The sequence below is a fragment of the Rhinatrema bivittatum genome, chromosome 1, assembly GCF_901001135.1.
Source record: "Rhinatrema bivittatum chromosome 1, aRhiBiv1.1, whole genome shotgun sequence".
Taxonomy (NCBI): Eukaryota; Metazoa; Chordata; class Amphibia; order Gymnophiona; family Rhinatrematidae; genus Rhinatrema; species Rhinatrema bivittatum.
In genome coordinates this window covers 668,290,713-668,317,159 of record NC_042615.1, presented here as the reverse complement: position 1 = coordinate 668,317,159, position 26,447 = coordinate 668,290,713, and the positions used below count along the sequence as shown (strand labels likewise).

Below are 26,447 nucleotides of genomic sequence, written 5' to 3'. Positions count from 1 at the left end.
TTGGATAAGTTCTTGGAGGAGAAGTCCATTAATGGCTATTAATCAATTATACTTAGGGAATAGCCACTGCTATTAGTAGCATGGGATCTTCTTAGTGTTTGGGTAATTGCCAGGTTCTTGTGGCCTGGTTTTGGCCTCTGTTGGAAACAGGATGCTGGGCTTGATGGACCCTTGGTCTGACCCAGCATGGCAATTTCTTATGTTCTTATGCATAGCACTGAATAATCAAAACTACATGTGGCATTCATTTCCCCTTTGAGAACACTTTTTTACAATGCGTAGAAGAATTTGTGCTGTAGAAAAAATCCATGGATTTTTCCCCACATTGAGGTGGGGATAATAGGGATGTGCAATCGTTTTTAATTTGGAATGGTTCAGGAGAACTGAAAAATGATTTAATTTTTTCCGAGAGTTTGGAAAAAATTCATTTTCGCTTTAGTGCACACAACTCCCATTAGTGCGCACTAACTCTCCCGATAGTGTGCACTAGCGTGGCAGAATTAGTTCATCCTATCAGGGGAGTTAGTGCACACTAATTCTGCCACGTTAGTGCGCACTAAAGTGAATATTGGAGCTCCCAAAAAAAAAACAAACCCGAACCACGGGAAAAATTAAATTCCCACAGGAGGACCCCGAAACAAAGCCCGACATGAAATCTGATCCCGAAGAACATCTCTAGTGGGCAATAATCAAAGCCTCCATTTCCTCAGATAAAGCACTGTTTCACCCATGAAAATGCCTGTACTTTTCTTCATACCACCCTTTGCTATCTAATTCTATAAATATGACTTCTAAATATTGCTTATATTTGAGGGGGATAGGAAGGGGAGAATTTCAGGCTCTCTAATAATTCTTCACAGGTTGCCTTGTAATAGTTACTAGTCTGCCCTTCTCTCCTTCTGGATATTGTCAACCATTTTCATGACTAGACAGTAGAAATGATTAGTTGAATTTCTGTGACTTAAATGTATCCTAGTAGAATATGAAAAGAAAGTATGAAAACTTTGGAGGAAGTTTTTCTAACCAAACATGACAGGTTATGTGAGTTACTAGAGTCAAACAGATCCATTTTGTCCTTGGAAAACAGTAGTTACATGTAAATATATACCCTTTATTTAAAAGAAAATATTTTGAAAAGTTAATTATTGTATTGACTTCTTGCTCATACAGTTCAGTATATAGCTGTAATATCTTTATGTAAACTATCATCATGCTTTGGTCTATCCCAAAAGTCAACAGGTGTGCTTTTAAAGTTCGTTCCTTTTAACCTCTTTTTGTGTGCTTAATCTAATCTGAAGTTATTCATTCTTAATTCTAGAACTTCAACTAAGTGTTGGTGCATGAAGAATAGTAATAAATAATTATGCTACTATACACAATTAAGAATCTTACACATTGAGTCTCATGATAACTTTTTAGAATTATTCGTGGTAAGTGTCTTGAGTAGTTTAAAGAACCTGAACTACATTTTATTAGGCTTGCCAGTTGGAATATGGAAAGATTTCTGTGTACATTCTTTCAAGAAATGCATTGATTTGATTTTGAGTAATTAGCTTTGCATGTGATTTATTGCTCTCATCCCTTGAGTCTAGATCATTAGATGTCTCAACTTTTATACACACTAACAAAAATATTAATTTTTTTATTTTTCTTTTTGTAGGTCAGCAGTCTCGTGTTACATATTGAAGAGGCTCATAAGCTTCCCGTAAAACATTTCACTAGCCCATATTGTAATATATACCTGAACAGCGTACAAGTTGCAAAAACGCATGCCAGAGAAGGCCAGAATCCTGTGTGGTCAGAAGAATTTATTTTTGAGTATGTCTGTTTGATACTATCTTTCTTTTAAAGTATAAGACATGTTTTATTACGATATGTTAGTACAGGGATCCAGGCTGTTTTTAACATAAAGGTAACACAACACCCACTATTACAAAGATAAGTTGAAGCGCTAAAGAACTAATAATTCATAGCAGTAGGTAAAGAAATACACTGATTTTATTAATTTATTATTTAGGGGAAGCAATTCAACTTTGAGAACAGGGAACCATATCTCTAAGAAACAAAATCTTACCTTATTTTTGTTCTTTGGTTCTAACTGAAGAACAGTCAGTACTGTTGGGTATATCTGCTTAGGGAGTGTAATAGACTATGGCTACCACTAAAATCTATTCAGGAACAGAACTGAACTCCTCTTTTTCTTCTTCCACATCCAGCACAGTGGTTCTTTCCCACTAGTTTGAGAGCGTACCTACCCAGCAGCACAGACTGACTAGAAAAAGGAAACTGAGATTGAGTGAGAAAACCATTAGTCGAGCTTTCTCCTCCTTTACTACATGCTATGAGCAAAGAAAGATTAGCCACCCTGGCTGGCAGATAAGAAAAATTGAATCTGCAATTATGACAAACGGAAAAGTAAAGAAAGCTATGGGATGCGAGTCCAAGTTGTTGCCTAAAGCACATAATGCCATTGCCACTATAAAAAAAAAAAAAAAAAAAATCAGGGTAAGATTGATTGTCTGTTCTTTGGAGTTAATTAAAAATTAACAGAAAATTGTTTTTATACTCTTCGAATAGTTAGTATTGTTGGGATATATAATTCCAGTAACTTATTGAGCTATGTGGATGGATAGCCTTAAAGAAGTCATTTACTGCAACCCACTTGTCAGCTCTCTAGTGTTGGGTGACAATATAAATAGAGCTCCATGTGGACGCCTTGCAGATCTCCACTAAGGCATGAGTATTTTCTACAAAGTAGTAATGGCTATTGTAGAATATATTCTGAGAAAATTGAGATTCTTTATTCCTTTTACAAGCTTCAGAAAGAGATAAATGAATCCTAGTGTTGAGGTTTTGAATGTTGGTAATCCCTTCTTATCAAATCTAAACAGAGCACAGAGGTCCTCTGTTTTTCTGAAATTCATCCAAATATACCTATAGTGCACACTTGAACATCCAGAGAATTGGAACTGTCTCCTTTGTATTAGCAGGAATGAACCAAAAGCTAAGAGGCAATTTTCTGGTTAAAACTAAAATTTCTTGATTTATTTTGAGAACAAAACTGAGAACAGTGTAAAACAATTTTTCCTGACAATAGTCAGTGGAGCCACACAGAGGTCACATGAGTCTCATACCAGTTTGGCATGGGTTTTCAGAGCTAGACAAACAGTGGTTTCCACATGTTATTGGATCTGTAGTCCCTCAGTTATTGATTCTCTAAGTTTAGAAAGAAAGATATTTATTATTTTTATTTATTAAGGCTTTTATATACCGACTTTCTTGATACAAATCAAATCAATTCGGTTTACAATGAACTAAGCAGAATATACAATTAACCAATCAACAAGAGATACGGAGCATACAGTTACATTATAACAAGGAAGCCTTAACTTGGAGTAGGAAAATAAAGAGGGGGTGATATTGAGAACTCCCCCTCCAGGAAGGGAGGTGGATGGATTGTGTATCTTGTTGTATTGCTGTCATCAGGGAACACCTATTACAGGTGATTGGATAGCCTCAGTGTGTGCAATTTTCTCCAAATAACCCCTGTCTTAAGTTATTCTCTTCATGTAGGGGAAGCAGCCTAACCAGATGGTGCTCTACCTATCCAAGCCTGGATTTTGATATGGTCAATTGCCTAGAGTGCCAAATTTTGAAGGTGACAAACATCTGGCCTGAAGAGAAGCCCAATCCCGCTTACTTTAGGGTCATGCTACCAGCAATGTTTCAAAGGGTTACCAATATGGTACTCCTTTGACACTGCCTTCCCCCCTCCAACTCTGGAGAAGGAACCCCTCCCCCCCCCCCCCAAACCCTTGTTTCTCCATATCTTTCCAAATTTTCAGCCCTGCCTATGGGTACCAAAAATCTTAATCCAGCCGTTAACTCATTTAAATACTTTGTAAATATTTGCAATCATCTGTTCACTTCTTGTCCCTCCTTCCTGCCTGTGTAGGCAGATCACAGTGTATGGCTTGACTCTGAGAAAACCACTTTGCCTTGAAATGCAACACTTCACTCTTCTGCAGATGGTTTGTGTAATCTGTTTTGATCCGCACCACACTCCTCGGACATAAAGGTGGTGACAAATTGCTTCCCATCCCTGAACTTATGGTTATAGTCAGGTGAATTCACTTAAGCTCACTCCTTGCTGAAGATTCTCCTTCAGAAAGGGGACTCTTACCTTCATTCTGAGATGGAAGAGGACAGATAGATCTTTCCTTTTATGGGCCAATTGTATACCACTCAGTTTTGGAGGGGAATATACATACTCTCCAGATCTCTTGAACAAATTAAAAAAGAAAAACTGAAATGTACCTAAAATCATTTTTTCCTAGTCTCTTCATTTCTTCCTAGCGTGGCATGGTTTGGAACTAATCAGTCTTTACTAGGTTTTAAAGATTATTCCAGGACATGCAGGATATAGTCCTTACATATGGGTGACGTCACTGGACGGAGCCCTATCGCGGAAAACTTTGTCAAAGTTTCTAGAAACTTTTGACTGGAACGCTGAGCCAACTGAGCATGCCCAGCATGTCATGATCCCTCGAGCCACAGGGGTCTCCTTTCAATCTTCTTTTTTTCTGTGCTGCTGTTAGCCTCGTGGTGAAGGAGCCCTGTGTGGTAGTTTTCACACACTATTTTTCTCAACAGTAAAAGTTTACAAGTTTTTCAAAGTTATCCCCTCCATAGGGGTCTCCCTTTTTCCACCGTTCAGTGAGTACATTTTCTGGTTGATACCGTTATTTAAAATTTTTTAGTTAGAAGGCCGTCGAAGCTGTCCGGCCTTCAAAATGGCTACCGGGTTTAAGAAATGCCCGAATTGTCCTCGCACCATGTCCATTATGTACTCACTCATTGAATGTGTGTTGTTTGGGCGAGAGACACGACGTATCGACATGCCCACAGTGTGCTGAGATGACAGCAAAAGGCAGACTGACTTGTCTGGAGAAGATGGAGCATCTTTTCCATCTTCAGTTGCTGCCATAGACATCGACTTCAAAACACTTGTTTTCGGCTGGAGCGGCAAAAAAGTTAATACTTAAAACATGACGTCCCGATGAAGCTGGTGACCGTTCATCTCAGACTCCTTCTCAGTCTATAAAATCCACCTCTGTGCTCGAGAAAAAAGGCACCGAGCATCGGGAGAAACATCGGCACCAGCATCGGAGAGCTCTGAACCCAGATCTGGGATCAATTTCTGGGGTGCAATCGATACCTATTGAGCCGACTCCGAAAAAAAACTCAGATAGAAGAGTCATCGATACCCTCGATGCCTATCACTCCCAGGCGATCCCCACTGATATCCGTGCCGGGTACCGTGCCACCACAGGGATCTGTGGAAGAGCCGGTTCTGCCTTCACTGCCACCTCCTATAGCTGCTCTGACTTCACCAGCTATAAGGGCAGAACTGGATGGTTTCATCTGCCAGGCGGTTAGAGAAGTTCTATGGGAGATTCCATCGATGCCCATACCATCACAGGCACCGATGCCCACACCGATGCCTGATTTGACACTATTGGCACCGATGCTCGTCAAGCTAGATGCTCTTATCGGTGCCATTCCGGTTCAGCCATCACTATTGGGATCAAAGACTCTGCTTTCCAGTCCTAGGGGCGATGATGTCTCGAAGAGTTTACTGGTTCCTGAACCAATACCAGGACCATCGGGGATTTCACATCCAAGACCTTCCTTTCTCCATTGATTCCATCGATGCCACCGATGAACAGTCAATGCCTTCGATGCCACCATCCCACCCTTACTCCACTCCTCCTCAACGACCTTCTTCGGACACCTGGGATGAAGGAGAGACAGATACTTCATTGGAGAGTATTTTATCGGATCTATCCCCTCTGGAAGAGAGGAGAGAGTCTTTTTTCAACTTTGTAAGAGAGATGGCTGATACCATTCCTTTTCAGTTAGTAACAGAAGAGGACACCAGACAAAAACCCCTAGATGTTTTACAATTTGTGGATCCTCCTAAAGTTCTGGCAATCCCTGTACATGAAGTACTCGTGGATCTCCAGCACAGACTATGGGAACACCCTTGTACCATACCACCAGTAAACAAGTGGACTGACACCACTTACCTGGTGCAGCATATTCCAGGATTTCAGAAAAACCAGTTTCTGCACCAGTCTGTTGCAGTGGAGTCTGCCCAAAAGAAATTGAAGAGAATCTGCCCACACTCATCTACGCCTCCTGGGAAGGATCAGAAGTTTTTGGACACTCTTGGCCAAAAAATGTTTCAAGGGCCCGTGCTAGTTTCCAGAATTGTCATATGACTCAGTTCCAGTGCAATTTGTGGAAGCAAATGCAAGAGCTGTCTGATTCACTTCCTCAACAGTTCCAGGATTCCTTTAATAATATCATTTATAAAAGCCTAGAAGCTGGGAAACATGAGGTTCTTTCAGCCTATGACAGTTTGGAAACATCATCCAGAATGGCTGCAACCGGAGTCAGTGCTCGTAGATGAGCCTGGCTGAAAGCTTCGGACCTTAGGTCAGAAATTCAGGAAAAATTGGCAGACCTTCCTTGTGCAGGAGACAATCTCTTTGGAGAGAAAGTATGGGATGCTGTAACACAGCTGAAAGAACATTCAGAGACTCTACGTAAACTCTCTTCTGTTCCACCAGAGTCACAGTCTTCTGCACGACGACCATCCAGGAAAGACTCTAGAAAGCCCTTTTATAGGCTACGGAGATACTATCCCCCAGCACCCCGTGGCAGGCCGTCCAGACCAGCCCAGAGGGGCCAAGCTAGACAACCAAGAGCACCTAGAACTCAACCTGCTCAGGCCCTACATCAGGATTTTGAAATCCTACCAGAGGACAGCAGCCTCTCCACCAACCCAACCCCAAACCTTCCTGTAGGTTGGTTCTCTTATTTTCATCCTAGTTTGTTGCACATCACCACAGATCAATGGGTACTCTCCATCATATCTCAAGGTTACCATCTGGACTTTCTCAAAGTACCAAATGACACCCCACCAAGCTCGTTTTAGTTACCACAAAATCATTCCTCACTTCTGCAAACAGAATTATCCACCCTCCTGAGTGCCAGGGCCGTGGAACCAGTTCCCCGACCTCAGCAGCAGGGCAGAGGATTCTATTCCCGCTATTTCCTCATTCCAAAGAAAACAGGAGGTTTAAGACCCATCTTAGACCTTCGAAAACTTAACAAATTTCTACGGAAGGAAAAGTTCAGGAGAGTATCCTTAGGCATCATGCTTCCTCTACTTCAAATAGGAGATTGGCTCTGTTCTCTGGATCTTCAAGATGCTTACGCTCACATTCCAATATATCCCCCTCATCGCAAGTTCCTGCATTTCCTAGTGGGTCACAAACATGTTCAGTATTGGTGCTGCCATTCGAACGCCTCAGCCCCAAGAGTGTTCAAAAAATGCCTAGCTGTGGCAGCGGCCCATCTACGCAAGGAAAGATTACATTTGTTCCCGTATCTCGACGACTGTCTCATCAAGAGTCAATCAAGGCAAGGAGCTCTAGACTCCCTCAAACACAGTCAATCTGCTTTACTCATTGGGATTTCTAATCAATTACAAAAAAATCCCATCTTCTACCATCTTGCACTCTACAATTCATTGGAGCAGAATTGAACACAACCGTATCCAAAGGACCATCCAGACACTTTGTCCACTTTAATGAGCTCTCTGCATTCAAGGCGAACAGCAACTGCCCATCAGTTCCTCATTCTGCTAGGTCACATGGCTTCTACGGTTCATGTCACCCCTGTGGCCAGATTAACCATGAGAGTAACACAATGGTCTTTGAAATCACAGTGGCTCCAAGCCATTCAACCAGAGTCTTCTCCAATCCACATAACCCACCAATTACGTTCATCGCTCCTCTGGTGGACGAACACGAGCAACTTGCTAACAGGTCTACTGTTTCAGCAACCAGTTCCACAAGTGACCTTAACTACAGATGCATCCACTTTAGGTTGGGGAGCACATATAGACACTGTTCAGACTCAAGGTACTTAGACAAAACTCGAAGCAACATTTCAAATAAACTTCCTAAAGCTTTGAGTTATACTTTATGCTCTATATGCGTTCAAGGGCTGCCTTTCACACAAGACTGTTCTCATACAAACAGCCAACACAGTTGCCATGTGGTACCTGAACAAACAGGGAGGTACAGGCTCTTATCTCCTTTGGCAGGAAGCCGCACAGATTGGGAATGGGCCCTAACACATTCCATGTTTCTCCGGGCCACTTATCTAGCAGGCATACACAGTGAACTTGCGGATCACCTCAGTCATCAGTTCCATCCCCACAAGTGGTCCCTGGATCCAGAGGTAACGACCAGAATCTTTCAACAATGGGATCATCCAACAATAAACCTCTTTGCATCCGAACTGAATCACAAAGTGGACAGATTCTGCTTCCTCCACAAGCAGAGAAACCAGTTAGCCATGGACACCTTTGCTCGCCCTTGGAACTCAGGCCTCCAGTACATGTATCCTCTGATACCGCTCATAACAAAGACTCTAATGAAGCTACAACAGGACAAGGGGTCAGTGATATTGGCCTCGACAAGTGTGGTTTCCCATACTTCTTTACCTCTCGATCATTCGCCTGGGCTCAGCACCCACTCTCATAACTCAGGACCAGGGCCGGTTGTGCCATCCCAACCTTCAAACCCCGTATCCCTCATAGCCTAGATGTTGAAAGCTTGAACCTACAACCACTCAATCTTTCAACTAATGTCTCTCAAGTGCTTGTAGTTTCACGAAAACCTTCCACACGAAAATCGTATCGTTGTAAGTGGACAAGATTCGCCACGTGATGCACACAAAAAAGTATTGACCCCTTTTCCTGCCCCACGTCATCTTTATTAGACTATCTCTGGTACCTTTCAGACTCTGGTCTCCAGACTTCCTCGGTCAGGGTACATTTGAGTGCCATCTCCGCATATCACAAGGGAATCGGGGATGCCCCTATATCAGGGCAACCCCTAATCAGTAGGTTTTTGAGAGCTTTAGTTCAGCTAAAACCCCCTTTACGGCCTCCAGTCACAAAATGGGACCTTAATGTAGTACTAACAAGGCTCATGCATTCTCCTTTTGAACCCATTGATTCCTGTGATGTTAAATTTCTTACATGGAAAGTTCTCTTCCTAGTAGCTATTACCTCTGCTAGGCATGTTAATGAGTTACAAGCACTTGTCACATATTCACCATACACAAGATTTCTGCATGACAGAGTGGTTCTCCCTACTCACCCTAAATTCCTTCCTAAGGTGGTTACGGATTTCCACTTGAATCAGTCCATAGTCTTGCCCACATTCTTCCCACGACCTCACTCTCACCAAGGGGAAAGGGTCTTGCACACCTTAGACTGTAAATGTGCACTTGCATATTACCTAGACCGCACTGCAGCCCATAGGAAATCCACCCAGCTCTTTGTTTCTTTTGATAAAAACAAACCGGCTTAGGCAGTGGGCAAACAAACTCTCTCCAACTGGCTAGCAGATTGTATAGAGTTTTGTTACGAAAAAGCAGGCCTTTCCCTCTGGGGACGAGTAAAGGCGCACTCAGTCAAAGCAATGTCAACCTCAGTAGCGCACTATTGTTCAGTACCAATTGCTGACATTTGTAAAGCTGCAACATGGAGTTCTCTTAACACCTTTGCGGCACGTTACTGTTTGGACAAAGAAGGACAACAAGATTCAGCTTACGGACAATCTGTCTTAAAGAACTTCTTTCCAGTATAACCCCAACTCCTTCCACATCCAACCTGCTGTGATTTCAGGCTTCCTCAATTTTAGCCAACAGTTCTTCAGTTGTTGTGCCTGTTGCACAAGTTGTGCACTGTTGGTCCAAACTACATACGAGTCAGCCTGTAGCTTGCTAATCACCCATATGTGAGGACTATATCCTGCTTGTCCTGGGATAAAGCAAAATTGCTTACCTGTAAGAGGTGTTTATCCCAGGACAGCAGAATATAGTCCTCACATATGGGTGACGTCACTGGACAAGTCTTATCGTGGAAAACTTTGTCAAAGTTTCTAGAAACTTTTGACTGGCACACTGAGCCAACTGAGCATGCCCAGTATGCCATGATCCCTCGAGCGTTTGTAGCAATAAGCTTTAGCAAAAAATGCTTCGGACCCAACTCCACGGGGTGGCAGGTGGGTTTCGTGAGGACTATATTCTGCTGTCCTGGGATAACACTTATTACAGGTAAGCAATTTTGCTTTTCTTAAACTGATAGGAAAGGGGAGGGGATGACTGAATTTCTGTGAGGTTGCCATTTCTGATGGTGTCCAGGACTCAAAAATCATCCATAGAATTCCATGCTTGAAAACTCATTCAGCTTCTATCCTCTCTTTTTCCCTTCCCCACTGCTATGGTCCTGTTGGTTGTGGTATCAGGGCTTGCTTGCCTGTTAATTTGGTATTTGTCTGAGCACTCCCCAGCCCAGCCCACATGCACAAAACCTAGAGAAGTGTGTGCAGGGATTAAAAAAAAATGCCCTGAATGAAGCAAAGCAAAATGGTATGCTTCACAAGCAAAAAGACTGAGGTCCCCATCTGTTTATTTAAAAGCAGTTGATCTCTTTCCTTCAGTCATCATAGATATTTTCTTCAAACCAAATCCAAACAAGAAGGAACTTGCGAAAGAAATCCCTAATAGAAAAATCACTGGAGTAAATACCAGCTGGCCAACTTCTATGCCACATATATTTCTGTTGGCTACAGAGGATGTTATGGACATGGCAGACAGAGAAATCATATCAACAGCTATGTCTTGAAGCAACTTAGTATCCAGTTTCAAAAAGGACAGGTGGGACAGATGCTGTTGGCTTTTTTTCCACTTCCTTTAAATATCGGCCTGAAAATATACAGGTTTCATAAATTTACTACAAGGTGCAACTTCTGGCTTCATAATCCCTGTGCAAGATGGTTTCCATGCACCTATTAATAGAATCCTTCAATAAATCTATCCCCACTACCAGAATGTTGGCCTGCTTGTCTATCCCCAGAGTAGCAAAATCTATTGAATGCATCTTGCTCCATTGTTCTAAAGCACTTTGAGAATGAATGCCTCTCTTCTTGAATGTCTCAGGAATTGTCAGATACCTGTTAGCCCATTCCATATCAGTCAACTCCTGAAATTGTTGGGCCCATAATAACTTTTCCTCCCGCATTTTTCAGACTTTTCAGTGAGTTACTTGTGCCTTGATGCTGGAGAGCACATCAAAGCAGAGGCTGCCCTACTCCATGATTGACTTGTTAGTACTCTTCTGGGAAAAGGCAAGCTCTTTTAATCTCCCCTTCAAGTTCTGACCCCACAAAGGAGAGGTCCTCAGGGGGAGATAGTCGTCATTCCTCAGAGGAGGATACAGACACCTCACCCTCCCAGGGTTCTAGCTGTGAACTGAAATGCAGCTACAAACAGTCAAGTTTTGAATTTCTTTCGAAAGGTGAGGAGATAATAAGATGCATCCTATTACTGTTTGGATAGGGACTCTCGATATAACAGTAGTTTTGGTAAGTGTCCTGAAAAATTTCTGAGGTTTAGAATCCAACTCTTTCTCTCTCCCCCCCCCCCCGGTTCATTTTTGCTAGTTACAGGGTGCCCTAAAAAAGTGTGATTATCCTTTTTCCAGCAGACATTTTGCCAGGGCACCTGTGTTTTTCCCCCATTTAGCTAGGGCTCCTCTCTGTAAGGATAGAATATCCTGCTTGCCCTCAAGTAAACAATTTTTGCTTTTTCTAGCAGGTGTTCTCAGAGTACAGTAAGATATCGATCCTCAGAACATACCTGCCTCCCTCTAGGAATTGACTTTTTATATATCTATATACTGATCTGAGGGGGGCCTTGTGCAGTGGCCTTCACATGCTCACTAGCACATGATGAAAGCTGTGGAAGCTATATGATCATCATGCCAACCCTTGGCTCCATCAGGGGATATCACCCACTTGTAAGGACTAATATCATTCTGTGTTCTGAGAACACCTATGTACAAAAACACATTATTGAGGCATAGTAAATAGGCCATTTAGTGTTCTCTCTATATAATGGGAAGGGAACAAAAAAAAAGGCAGGCAGTAAAAAAAAAAAAAAAAAAAAAAACTCACCGAAACAAGCTTGCTTCTTGGTGGCAGTTATGTCTGGTACTTGTACTTTTGTTGTTGAAGATAAGCATTAGCTAAAGTACCATTTGACTGTAGATTCACATTTTATCTTTAGTGAAGGAGGTTGCTTATCTGTAAAAGGTGTTCACTGAAGACAAGGAAATCACTCACATATCTTCACTTTTCCCTTCCTCTTTGAGATAACCAAGGTGTGCTGTGGGACCATGGCAGCATGGAAACTGTCAAACATGCTTAGTTGTTTTCAAACATTTTCTAAAAAGCTTTGAAAAAAGTCTGATCAGCACTGAGCATTCTTTGTTGACAAGCAGGGCTGAATTAGCCATAATCATCTCCTAGCTCAATTGAGCTTTTGCTCTACTGAGCATGTGCAGAAGTTCTTTGCAGGTATTACCTCATGAGCCCCTTGGTCTTTTTTTCATCCAAGCTCCTGCATGGATGTGTACCCTCTCTTTCTCTAAGCTTTGATCTAAGTTTCTTTTGTCTCACTACCTCAGCAGCCCTTCAACAGCATTTTTCAGTGTTAGCTTTTTTTCTTTAAAGTACCCTATCCGGCTTCAAGAAGACCATACCCAGCAGCTTCAGACTGCATGTGTGGCTGCACCATGTCCCTAACTAATGGCCATGAAATTTGTTAAATTTCTGGGGCCAGACCATAATGCAGCTAACTGCTATGATTGCAACTGGATGTCACCATGGTGTCAGAGGAACAGATCCTGGAAGATGGAGGAACTTTGCAGTTCGGTGAAAAGCCAGAGTCATTTCTCCTCTTGGTTTGGGCCCTCTCAGGCTCCCTCCATGCTTAGTTGACCAGGAGCTCCTTAACCAAAGCTCTCCTTACTGTGATATTGGTTTCTAGATTTGCTGCTGTGCTGGGGCAAAGCAAAATGTGGAAGCTCTGTGAGCAAGAGTCTTGTAAGCCCATAGTAGGCCCTATAAGGCTTGACGCATAAGAAGATAAGCCATATGTTGGAGTCAACTGCAGTTGATACCACTGAAGCTGAGGTCAGGATCAGTACCATCAATACATTAAGCCCCGGCTTTATCACAGGTATCATCGAAGCATCAGTCCTCAGTGCCTAAGACCTTGGTGCCATCAATAGAGTCTGCATTGAACATTAATCCAGTTCTGTGGAGCCTCTGATCTCCATGCATCCACCAGTTTAGTTGACTCAAGAGGGAGCCATATCCCACTCCCCCAGAGTAATTTGGGAGCTTCTCAAGAAGATGAACCTATAATGATCTCGGAGGAGGATGTCTCTCCCCAAATCTTGGTCAGAGGACACAGCAGCCTATAGAACAGGAAATGGTAAAGACTCTCTCACTGGCAGATGGTGACAAGGAAGGGTTCCTGACCAGAGTGTTGGATTTGTTCCGTCAAGGGTGAGTCCCTCTTGCCTCCACACCTCAGGAGCTACCATCAGAAGTCCTTGGGCAGGACCTAGTCCCTGACTATCCCTTGATGTAGAGGAATCTAACCAGGCTGAGGAGGGAGATTGAGAGAGTATCATTTGGAGCAGGCCCCAGGAATACTCCAATCAGATGACAGAGGATCCCCACCCCGATCACCTTCATTATTGGGGGCCTGAGTTAGTGTTCCTTTAGAATAGAGCGATGAGGAAAGGTCTACAGGATTCCCTCCAACCCACTATTTGATCTGCCATAGCACTCTTTGCCACCAGAAGACTTCTTGTTCTCCAGATTCTTGGATGAGTTGGCTAAGGCATAGGGAATAGACATCCGCAAGGACAAAGACCCCCGTACCAAAGTCTTCAGCTGCCTTTGGATTCTGGAAACTCCATGTGAGTCTGTAGCAATCCCAGTACATGTGATCCTTTGGGATTTACAAACAAGCATGTAGGGGAATTTGGCATTCTGTCCCCTAGTAGCCAGGAAACTGTATTTCAAATATAGACTTCAGCAAACCCCAGGGTTTGGGGTATTCCAGATAATGCACCAGTCCATGGTAATGGAATTTGTGTTGAAATGGGCAAAAACCAGGAACGTCTCCAACATACCATTGGGCAAGTACACTAGACTGTTGGATAACTTTGGAAAGAAATTTTTCAGAGCTTGATACTTGATGTCCGCAGTACTTACATGATTGCATTCATAAGCTGAAACCTTGTTAGCTGCTGGATGGAGAATATGCAGATTATCAGTGGACACTTCTGGATGTAGAAGAGTGCATATGTTTGCTCCACTCAGTGTATGCAGTGTCTGATATTGCAGCAACAGCTTCTGCAGCAGTTGTCAGGGGATTCTAGATGATATGATTCAAGAGCGAGCAATCTGCGGGAAGACGTGTGACAAGTTGGCTGATGTGCTCTGTTCTGGGACAAGTTCAGGAGAGTCTCCTCAATTAAGGAGCAGCTTGGTGCAGCCCAGTCTCTCTCAACTGGTACCTGAACAATGGTCTTCTTCCACGTATCCTTACTATGCTTTTACACCTTCTGCCAATTTTAGCAATATCATGCACCACCTGTGCTTCTACAACAGCTTCCAGCTCATGGACATCAGCATGAGATGCCAGTCAGACATTGCCAGAAGCCCAGCCCAAGCCTGGTCCTAGTTTTTGATTGGACTCATCTCAGGCCTTGACTCCTCCAGTGGAGGGAGGATTAGACCTTTGCCTAGAGGAGTGGGGGAAGATCACCAAGCTCCTTTGGATCCTTAAAATTGTGGAGTCTGGTTACCACTTGTGCGTCTCTCTCCTTCCAGTGTTGCAGCATTATTTGGCCTTCAATTTGGATCCAGCGCCTTCTCAAGGTGGAGTTTCTTCTCAGCCAGCAAGTGATAGACTACGTCTTTACCAAGGAACTTGACAAGGTCTTCTACTCCCACTATTTCCTTATTCTCAAGAAGTCAAAGGGAAGGAGATCCATCTTGGATTTTCAAAGTCTGAACAAGAATCTATTGTGGAAAAAGTTCAAAATGAAATCTCCCCTGCCCTTCCTTCACATGGGAGACTGGATTTGTGTGTACTGGATCTGAAAGATGTGTATGCTCACATAACTATTCATCATGCCCATTGGCAATACCAGTACAAAAGTTTACTTTTTGGGCTCTCAGCAGCCCCAAGGATCTTCATGAAATGCCTAGCAGTAGTGGTGGCACACCTTCTTTGCCAGGGAATTTGTATTTTCCCTTGGCAACTGTTTAGTGATGGGGCTTTTCCAAACAGGGGTGTTGGGACTCCCATGCAGAGGAGGGTCCAGCTCTGCAATCACTAGGGTTCATCTTCTTCGCCAAGTCAAACCTTGTTCTTACCAAAAGGAACAAATTCATCAGGGCATGGATAGACTCCCTGAAGAAGAGTATTCCTCTCATTGGAGCATTCTGTTTTCATACATTGATCCAACACTTACTACAGTGGCATCAAGTCCTGACCCAAGAAGTCCAAGGACACATGGCGGCAATGATTCATATGGTTGCAATGACCTATCTCAACATGGGCATTCTCCAGTGGGGGGGGGTCCCTGTGCTCAGTGAAATCAGGTACTTCATCTCTTCTCATCCGCAGTGAGGATCACAGTAGAGAAGGGATCTCTCCAGTATTGGCTAGGCCCAAATGTCCTGGAGGTGGGTAGTCTCCTTAGACTTCTACCTTAAGTAACGCAGTCAACAGACATGTCTGCCAGGGGATGGAGTACACACATGGGCACGTTCCGAATCTTCAACAGAATGTTTCAGATCACCTTGGAGCTGCAAGCAGTCGGATGTGCATTAAGGGGTAGATTTTTAAAAAGAATAAAGCACGCGTATGTTATAAAATCCAGGGTGGTAAGCGCAAGGGGGGATAGAAATTAGCATGTTTCACGTGGCGACAAGATCGGGCCTCCCCCAGTTCCCTCTGAGTACTCCAATTAAGGAACTTTCTTATTCTCCGACCCCTTAGAAGGCCCTACCTTATTTTTGTTTCCTTGTTTTAGAACTTGCGCTAATTCCTGAGCTGGCATAAGTTGCGCACGCCAGCAGAGCTGCAAATGGCCGCTATACCAGCCGCCTCCAGCTGTGCCCCACTTTCTGGACCAGCCCTTTTCTTCGGCCCGGCTATTGTGGATGTAACGAGAGTTATGCGTGTGGCTGGGCATTTAAAATCGGGCTATACGTTTTTTCACCTTTCCCTTTGGGGGAAGAGAATTCTGATCCAAACTGATAACCAAGTAGCAATATTCTATGTGAGCAAGCAATGGGGCATAGGATCGCAGACCATTTGCCAGGAATCCCTGAAAATTTGGGAGTGAGCTTGCAGCCACAAGTCTTTCTACAAGCAGCCTACCTTCCTGGCATCTCCAACACATTGGCAGATCATCTTAGAGTGTTTTAGTCCTACAGGTGGTCTCTAAATCAAATAGTGGCAAACAGGATGTTCAGTCTCTGGGGATCATTCATCAATTGATTTATTTGCATCAGAAGACAACAGAAAAGTAGAAAAAATGTGCTCCATTCTTCACAGTAAGTTCAGATCAGCTGAGGATGCTTTTCCTCTCAGGTGGGATACAAATCTGCTGTTATGTGTTTCCACCAGTTCATTAATGGCGAGAAGAGTGCAGAAGGCACATGGAGACCAGGTGCACCTAATCCTGATTGTTCCAGCATAGCCCAGACAAGTATAGTTCTCTTACCTTGTCGGATTGTCAGAAAGCACTCCAATCCTTCTGGAGTCCGATCCACCTTTGCTAACTCATGAGGAGGTTCATCTATCTCATCCGAGCTTTCCTTTTAATTTGCTGTCATATAATGAAGTGGAGAATATTGCAATATCCTCCAGGAAGCCTTTAACTAGAAAAGCTTATGGTTTTAAATGAAAAAATTTTAATCATGGTGTTAGCCAAGCTCCCTTGACCAATTTTCCTGTGAACCAAAAGAGTTGTTCCAGTACTTGTTCTCCCTTTCCTTCTTTGGTCTTAATACATCATTGGTCAAAGTGCATCTCCATGCAATTGCAGGTTACTGTGTTCATGTGGCTGGCAAGCCAATATCCATAGATCTGTTAATTTTAAGTTCATGAAAAGCTTGTGGCATACAAGACCTCTGGTCACCAAACTACCTCTGCTATAGGATATCAATGTTTTGGCAAAACTCATGAAACTGCCTTATGAACTTAGTTGGATTTCTTAAAGTTCCTCACGTGGAAAGTAGTATTCTTAGTCGCTGCCATGTCAGCTAGAAGATTCAGTAAGCTTCATGCATTGGTTCATTATTCACTATACTTGCAGTTCTCACAGGACAAGCAGGATGGTAGTCCTCACATATGGGTGACATCATAGGATGGAACCCAATCACGGAACACTTTTGTCAGTTTTCAGAACTTTGACTGGCCCCTACTGGGCATGCCCTGCATGACACGAACCCTGCAGCCAGCAGGGGTCCCCCTTCAGTCTTCTTTTTTCCTCACGGTAATGGAGCTCTGCAGAGATTCCTGACAGGAATTTTCCTCACGGAATTATAAAAATTAATTTGCCCCACAGGGGTCCCTCCTTTAACTTTTTTCAGACCGCAGTACTCCGGTAAGTTTTTACCCGTTTTGTGTAGATTACCGACGAGTTTGGCCTATGCGGCCTACTGGCCGTCGACCGTACCGCGGCTCGATTTTTGTGATGGCGTCGGGGTTCCGTCGGTGCCCGGACTGTAATCGAACCATGTCTAACACAGACCCTGCACCAAATGTGCCTTAATGACACCAAAAGGTCGCAAGGCCAGAATGGAAAAGATGGAACTTCTCTTCCGTGCTCAAACACAGACTCCGTCCATTGCATCGACGTCGTCGGAACCAGCACTGTCAACTTCACACCAGCATTGACCACCAGCCAGTGACCGCCCGACATCTCGGCCTTCGACACCCTCTACTCCCCCTCAGGACCGAGGGGATCGTAGAGAGAAACATCGCCATCGACACCGTAAGTCTCGAACCATCGAGGGAGCAATATCATTGACCTCGCCATCGTCTGAGCCGCCGTCGAAGAAACCCTGTCCAGAAAAGGCACCGACCTTTTCGGTGACCAGGTCACCGAGGCAACCCTCGCGCGACAGGGGATCCGGAGCCACGACTCCACCTGTAATGGTGGTCCCTCTGGCTATGCCTCTGCCTCCTTCTGTTCCGGAGCCAGGGCTGCTTGCTCCAGGTCTCCAAGAAGGAACTGGACTGGATGGTTTAGGAGGCCATCAACAAGGCGATGCACAGACACCGGTACCGATTGCGGAACCGTCCACTGACCCGATTCCGGCAGCATTGGCACCGCTGCTCTCCAGGATGGAAACACTTATTGCCGCTTTTCCACCGATGGTCCCCGGGTCTCCGATGGCTCCGGCGACCTCCCCGCTTACATTGTCATTGGGAGGAGAAACACAGTTCCGCATCCCTGCATCGGGAGTTCTGCCTCAGCCATCGATGCCGATATGTCCCTCACCACCGATCCAACCGTCGGTGCCACCGAGCCATCCATCGATGCCCTCGATGCCTGCGCCGATGCCTTCAATTCTTTCATTGGTGCCTCCGATAATTCCTCCGATTTCTTCGGAGCCTAGACCAGGAACTTCAGGTATCCCACTATTCCGTCCCCCTCTACTTCCTAGAGGGACAGGTGCTGATCCCTACAACACCTGGACTGATGATTCTTCGCCAGACACCGATGATTTACCTTCACCCACTGAAAGTAGGAAGCGTTCTCCTCCAGAGGACCTCTCCTTTATAAATTTTGTGAAGGAAATGTCTGAATTGGTTCCCTTCCAATTACAGACTGAACAGGATGACAGATGATGGAGTTGCTCCAATTCTTGGATGCTCCCAAGGCAATAACCTCCATCCCTATCCACCAGGTTCTTCTGGATCTCCTTAAGAAGAACTGGGAACATCTTGGCTCCAGTGCATAGAAAAGCTGACACTACCTATTTGGTGCAGGCAGCTCCAGGCTTTCAGAAAACTCAATTGGATCACCAATCTGTAGTTGTTGAAGCTGCACAAAAAAGAGCAAAGAGATCAAAGCCTTAAATGTGCTTCTTGATAACTTCATGGAATGCCTCCTAGTCCTTCTATTATTCAAAAGTGTAAATAACTGATTCACATCTACTTGTTCAAGACCTCTCATGATCTTAAAGACCTTTATCATATCCCCCCCTCAGCAGTTAGCTAAAGCCTAAGCTCTACAATCAACTGAGGGGCTCATGTACAGTGCCCATGCAGAAACTTTTGTGCATGCTCAGTAGAATAAAAGTTCTATGAGCTAGGAGAGAAGGGTCCATTCAGAGCAGTCAGCTGATCTCATTCTGTGTCATGGCTGATTCATCCTGCTGACTACCAAGAAATCTATCTATGGTAAGCAAACTTGCTATATCACCCACTTGTTTAAGTGGTTATTTCCTAGCGTGTAGCAGATGGACTCATTACAAATGGGTATAGTGTGCTCGTGCTAGTAGTTGGAGACGGATCTGACGTCAGCACATGGTACATATACCCCTGCAGGAAGTGCAGCAACTCAGTAATTTCCGTCTCCAAAGCAGTTTGGCGCTACCTCATGCTCGCTGAGCGGTTTTTTTTTCCAAATTCTAACAACTAAATTCATAGAGGAAGCCTACCTGAAGAAGAGCCCGCACTCCTGCGGTGATACCATTGGGTCCCTCCCCCAGTTGAGTTTCCCGAGGTGATTTCCATGGTCCCTCGGAGGTACGAGCCTCGGTCCGGTGGCCGACTCGCGGCAGGGACCTAGCCCCCGAGTGAGAAGGGCTCAGGCGCGGCATAGAGGCGGCCTCGGTTCCGATCCATGCGCGGTGAGGACTTGGCCCCTGAGTGAGACTTGTTTGGGCGCGGCCTAGAGGCAGCAGGTGCACTTCCTCGAGCGCGGCGGTGACGGTAATCACCCTCTCCCCCCGCAGCTGGAGACCGCCTGGGTCGCAGCCGGGAAGCGCCGAAGATCAGGTAAGTCGTACATCTTTACTTTGCTGGTCTCCGAGGAAGCGAGGATTAGCGGGGTCTGCCTGTGTGGCAGCCCGCCTAGGAGGTTGCCATTTTGCCTGCCTGCTCGCCGTTACAATCTACCCTGGTTCGCTGCCTTGCCTTAGCGCTCAGACCGGACTCAGCGCACAGTCGACGGGCGCGTATGTTAGGCGCCCGAAAATAATTGGGCACACACCGATAGTTGATAAGCTAAACGTTGCTAAGCGCACGCTGCTAGGCGCACGTTGATAAGCACACATTGCTAGGCACACGCTGCTAGGCGCACGTTGAGAGGCGCACGTTGAGAGGCGCACGTTGAGAGGCGCACGTTGAGAGGCGCACGTTGAGAGGCGCACGTTGAGAGGCGCACGTTGAGAGGCGCACGTTGAGAGGCGCACGTTGAGAGGCGCACGTTGAGAGGCGCACGTTGAGAGGCGCACGTTGAGAGGGTTGAGAGGCGCACGTTGAGAGGCGCACGTTGAGAGGCGCACGTTGAGAGGCGCACGTTGAGAGGCGCACTTTGGTAGGCGCACATCTTGCGCGCATATTACAAAGCGCATAGAGATCACAGACGCGATGGAGCGTATGAGAGCCCATGCGTCCGCAGAGCCGGCACCTCCGGAATCAGGCATAAGAGCTCTAGGCCTCTGCTCAGCATGCCACCTCAGAGCCACACAGAGCGAGGAAGCAGACTCCCTATGTGCCCAATGTGAGGAGGCCCTGGGAGTTCCAGGCCAGGGCCGGTCCCAGCCCAGTGTAATTGCTAATTCCTCAGAGAACACCCCGGACCTAGCAGGCTGCGGTGAGCAGCCAGGGAACCCTAGAGACCTGGTGCCCCTAAGGCTAGAACCTGCTTCGCTCTCCTGGGTGGAATTATTCAAGGGGATTCACACCTTTGTTAAGATGCAGTCTGATCCCCGAACGGACCCATACGTACCAGAAGCCCCACTTATGGGGATTCAGATTTCTCTGTGGAAGAAGACGAGCTCCCCGAGGAGGGAGAACTTCCCTCTGGGATTGAGCCGTATCGAACTATGAGACGCTTCTTTCTTAAAGAGGACCTCCCAGACCTGGTCTCTCAATGCCTGTCGGAGCTGGCTATCCCGGGCCACGGCACCCCAGGGGAACCTAGAATGAACCCCCTGCTAGAAGGCCTCTTACAAGCAGCACAACAGCTAATTGAACTCGAGTGGAATGCGCCGGAGGCCTCATTCAGAGGGGGTCGGGCCTTGTCTGGCATGTACCCCCTGGACCCGGCAACCAAGGAGCTGCTGGCGTGCCCCAAGGTAGACGCCATAGTTTGCGCAATTGTGAAGCGAACCACCATTCCAGTGGAGGGAGGGGCAGCCCTCAAGGATGCACATGATCGGCGCATGGATGCCATTCTGAAACAAGCCTTTGAGGTGGCAGCCATGTCCCTACGAATTGCGACCTGCTGCACCGTGGTGACACGTTCCTGTTTATCACAAGCCAGGAACAACACCCCGGGAGAAGAAATGGAATCGGCCCTCTCGTTCCTCACTGACGCTGCCTCTGACCTAGTCCGGCAGCCAAAGGAGTGTCATCCTCAGTGGCAGCCAGGAGACAGCTCTGGCTACGAAATTGGTCGGCCGACAACTCCTCCAAGATGCGCCTTACAAGAATGCCCTTTAAGGGATCCCTCCTGTTCGGCAGCGACCTCGAGAAACTGGCTAACAAATGGGGTGCATCTCCATTACCCTGTCTACCAGAAGACAAGTCAAGGAGGAACCAGCGCCCTTTTCCTAGGCCATCCAGAGATAGAAGCTCTCAACCCTTACAGGACTCGCTCCCAAGCACCTCGTTCTCAGACCAGGAACCAGTCCTTTCGGACCAGGCACAGCAAGCGGGGAACCGGCTCGGGTTCGGGTCCCGGCCGCACCCCACAATGAGAATCAGCCGACCAATCCAGGGGAAGAAGCCATAGAGGGCAGGCTAACCCTATTCTACCACAGATGGGTCGAGATTACTTCGGACCAGTAGGTCCTCGCCATTGTCCGGGAAGGGTATTACCTGGACTTCTTCCATCTTCCTCCGGACAAGTTTGTGGAATCTCCTTGTCCGCCCCTCAAGAGGGCGGCGCTGGAAGCTACCTTGGGAAGGCTCCTGACCCTACAAGCCATAATCCCAGTGCCTGCATGGGGGAGAAATTCTGGGCATTACTCCATTTATTTCATCGTGCCCAAGAAGGGGGGCACCTTCAGACCTGTCCTGGACCTCAAGTCGGTCAACCAGCACTTAAGGGTCCCAGGATTTCGCATGGAAACTCTGCGGTCAGTCCGAAGTGCAATACAACCAGGGGAGTATCTCACATTCCTGGATCTGTCAGAAGCTTACTTACATATCCCAATCCATCGGGATCATCAGCGCTACTTACGCTTCAAAGTCCTAGGACAACACTTTCAGTTCCGGGCTCTACCCTTCGGGTTAGCCACCGCGCCACGGACCTTCACCAAGGTAATAGTAGTGGTGGCGGCGTCACTCAGGAAGGAAGGAATTCTCGTCCATCCCTACCTAGACGATTGGCTGATCAGGGCAAAGTCACCGGAGGAGAGCCACCGGGCAACCAACAGAGTTATATCTCTTCTGGAAAGCCTAGGATGGGTAGTCAACACAAACAAGAATTCCCTACAGCCTTCGCAGTTGCCGGAATACCTCGGAGTCCGATTCGACACCCAGGGAGACAGTCAGCCTGACCTCCAAGAGGAAATCAAAGCTCCGGAATTGTTTGCAGACTTTGCTGAGCGCCACCCGGCCCACAGTTTGGGATTACCTACAGGTCCTCGGCCTAATGGCCTCCACTCTGGAAGTGGTACCATGGGCGCGGGCTCATATGAGACCGTTACAATGCGCCCTCCTATCTCGGTGGAGCCCACGATTACAGAACTACACTGTGCATCTACCTCTACTGGCCAGAGTACGGCATCAGTTACGGTGGTGGCTGCAGCCCGGCCACATGAGCCGGGGGGCAAAAATGTCCCCTCCAACCTGGACCCTGCTCACTACAGATGCCAGCCTGAGTGGCAGGGGAGCACACTGCGAAGAACTAACCGCCCAAGGGCGGTGGAACAGAGAAGAGTCTGGGTGGAACATCAACCAACTAGAGGCACGGGCAGTCAGGTTAGCATGCCTGCGATTTGCCCACAGACTTCGCAACAGAGCAGTCAGAGTGATGTCGGACAATGCCACCACGGTGGCATACATCAACCGACAGGGCGGAACCAGAAGCCGACAGGTATCCTTAGAAATAGCCTCCCTGATGGCTTGGGCGGAAGCAAATCTCCGGGACGTCTCCGCCGTCCACATCGCCGGGAAGGACAACGCCACCGCAGACTTCCTCAGCAGAGAAAGCCTAAACCCGGGGGAATGGCAGCTGTCGTCCACGGCCTTCCAGATGATCATGGATCAGTGGGGGACGCCGGGCATGGACCTACTAGTGGACAGGTCCAACACTCAAGTACCCAGATATTTCAGTCGCAGGCGAGATCCTCTATCCCAGGGGATCGACACCCTGGTACAGCCATGGCCTCAGGGGATCCTGCTATATGCCTTTCCCCCATGGCCCCTGCTGGGCGCCATTATACACAAGATTCAGCGGCACAGAGGCCTAGTTCTTCTGGTGGCCCCGGACTGGCCAAGAAGACCCTGGTATGCAGACATGAAGACTATTGGCAGGGGATCCTCTACCCCTGCTCCCTCACAGGGACCTGCTGCGGCAAGGTCCCATTCTCCACGAGGATCCAGCTCAATTCTCTCTTACGGTCTGGCCATTGAGAGGGCTAGACTGAAGAAAAGGGGATACTCGGGGCCGGTAATAGATACACTCCTCCGTGCACGCAAGTTCTCCACATCACTAACTTATATAAGGATCTGGAGAGTATTTGAAGCCTGGTGCAACACTCGCAGCACCAATCCACATGCCGCTAAAATCCCCATCATTTTGGATTTCCTGCAAGATGGACTCCAGAAGGGTCTGTCCCTCAAATCAGTCAAGGTTCAGGTGGCAGCGCTATCCTGCTAGGGCCCCAGGAGTGATGGCAACAGCATTGCCACACACCCAGACGTTTCACGTTTCCTGAAAGGAGTCAAACACATTCGCCCGCCACTGAAGTGGCCGGTGCCCCTGTGGAACCTCAACCTAGTTTTGGACTTCCTAGCGGGACCCGCCTTCAGACCCCCTTCAAGGCCTGTCCCTCCGTTTGTTAACCTTGAAGATGGTGTTCTTGCTGGCCGTATGCTCAGCGCGCCGCATTTCAGAGCTACAAGCGCTGTCCTGCCGCGATCCGTTTCTCAGAATCACTCCAGGGGCTATCCATCTTCGCACAGTTCCCTCCTTCTTACCCAAAGTAGTCTCACACTTTCACCTCAACCAAACCATATCCTTGCCAACCACGGAAGGTTTGCAGAAGTCAGAAGAAGGTCGAATACTGTGCCATCTCGACATCGGCAGGCTACTGTCCAGATACCTGGAAATGTCGGAAGCAGTACGAAAGACGGACCACCTGTTCGTCCTTCACAGCGGGAAGAAGCAAGGGGAAGCGGCCTCACGGGCAACCATTGCCCCCTGGATCATAGAAGTTATCAAGGCGGCCTATGTAGAAGCGGGAAAACCACCACCTCTACAGGTGAAGGCTCATTCTACCAGAGCGCAAGCGGCCTCCTGGGCAGAAACTAGGATGCTGTCGCCCGCACAGATATGCAGAGCGGCGACATGGTCCTCCCTCCATACCTTCTCCAGATTCTACAGTCTGGACGTCCAGGCCAGGGAGGACACAGCATTTGCAAGGGCAATCCTAAACTGACCTCGGGCAGCCTCCCACCCAGTCCGGGAGTAGCTTTTGTACATCCCATTTGTAATGAGTCCATCTGCTACACACTAGGAAATGGAGAGACTACTTACCTGATAATCTCGTTTTCCTTAGTGTAGACAGATGGACTTAGCATCCCGCCCGGCTGCCGATACACATGAGGTTTCACCGATTCAAGGTAAGCCATGTTTTCTTACATAGGGCATCCACCCTTCCGAGTGTCGACGCCTTCCTGTTGAGAACACTGGCGGTCTCCAGCTACTATCAATCGGTCAGGGTAATCCTGTTCATTTACTCGATCGGTCAGTTACACATATATCCATAAAGCTTTTGCAAGGAAGATTACTGAATTGCTGCACTTCCTGCGGGGGTATATGTACCCGTGCTGACATCAGATCCGTCTCCAACTGCTAGCACGAGCACGCTATACCCACTTGTTTTGAGTCCATCTGCATACACTAAGGAAAACGAGATTATCAGGTAAGTAATCGCTACATTAGCTCTTATTTTTTAAAAAATTGCTTTTGTGTTTGTCTGTAATCGTTAGTTCCTGAACAATTCATCCTACTGCAATCAAATTTTCAGGATATGCATATCTATACAAAAGCTAGAAATAATGCTTTCACATTAAAGTTCTGGATCAAGCCCAAGACTGAGGAAAATGAAGATAAAGTGTACCTAGCCCAAATTGAAAAAAAATTGAAACCCCTCCCCTGCAAAACATAAAATAAACCAAAAGAAAAATAGAGGATTATCAACCTTTGCATCTAACAGAGTTTCTTTATATACCTAACATCAATGGACTTTTTCATAAAACTGGAATATCTGTATATTGAGGCAAAAAACTAATTCACAAAAGCTTTTGCATAATCTGTCACTTCACTTCCAGACCAGAACTATATCCTGGAAGTAGGAATTAAGAGCATAAGAACATAAGAAATTGCCATGCTGGGTCAGACCAAGGGTCCAGCAAGCCAAGCATCCTGTTTCCAACAGAGGCCAAAACCAGGCCACAAGAACCTGGCAATTACCCAAACACTAAGAAAATCCCATGCTACTGATGCACTTAATAGCAGTGGCTATTACCTAAGTAAACTAGATTAATAGCAGTTAATGGACTTCTCCTCTAAGAACTTATCCAAACCTTTTTTGAACCCAGCTACACTAACTGCACTAACCACATCCTCTGGCAACAAATTCCAGAGCTTTATTGTGCGTTGAGTGAAAAATAATTTTCTCCGATTAGTCTAAAATGTGTTACTTGCTAACTTCATGGAATGCCCCCTAGTCCTTCTATTATTCGAAAGTGAAAATAACCGAGTCACATCTACTCGTTCAAGACCTCTCATGATCTTAAAGACCTCTATCATATCCCCCCTCAGCCGTCTCTTCTCCAAGCTAAACAGCCCTAACCTCTTCAGCCTTTCCTCATAGGGGAGTTGTTCCATCCCCTTTATCATTTTGGTTGCCCTTCTCTGTACCTTCTCCATCGCAACTATATCTTTTTTGAGATGTGGCGACCAGAATTGTACACAGTATTCAAGGTGCGGTCTCACCATGGAGCAA

General features: G+C 46.4%; 1 protein-coding gene across 8 annotated transcripts in view; it reads left to right on the top strand.

Annotated features, from left to right (window-relative positions):
• RASA1 (RAS p21 protein activator 1) overlaps positions 1 to 26,447 on the top strand; it is a 384,196-nt gene that overhangs the window by 217,430 nt on the left and 140,319 nt on the right. For all 8 annotated transcript variants that reach the window (XM_029573687.1, XM_029573696.1, XM_029573711.1 and 5 more), the window contains exon 14: positions 1,661 to 1,818. In XM_029573687.1, coding sequence (XP_029429547.1) covers positions 1,661 to 1,818 — 158 coding nt within the window. The remainder of the gene's footprint in view (positions 1 to 1,660; positions 1,819 to 26,447) is intronic.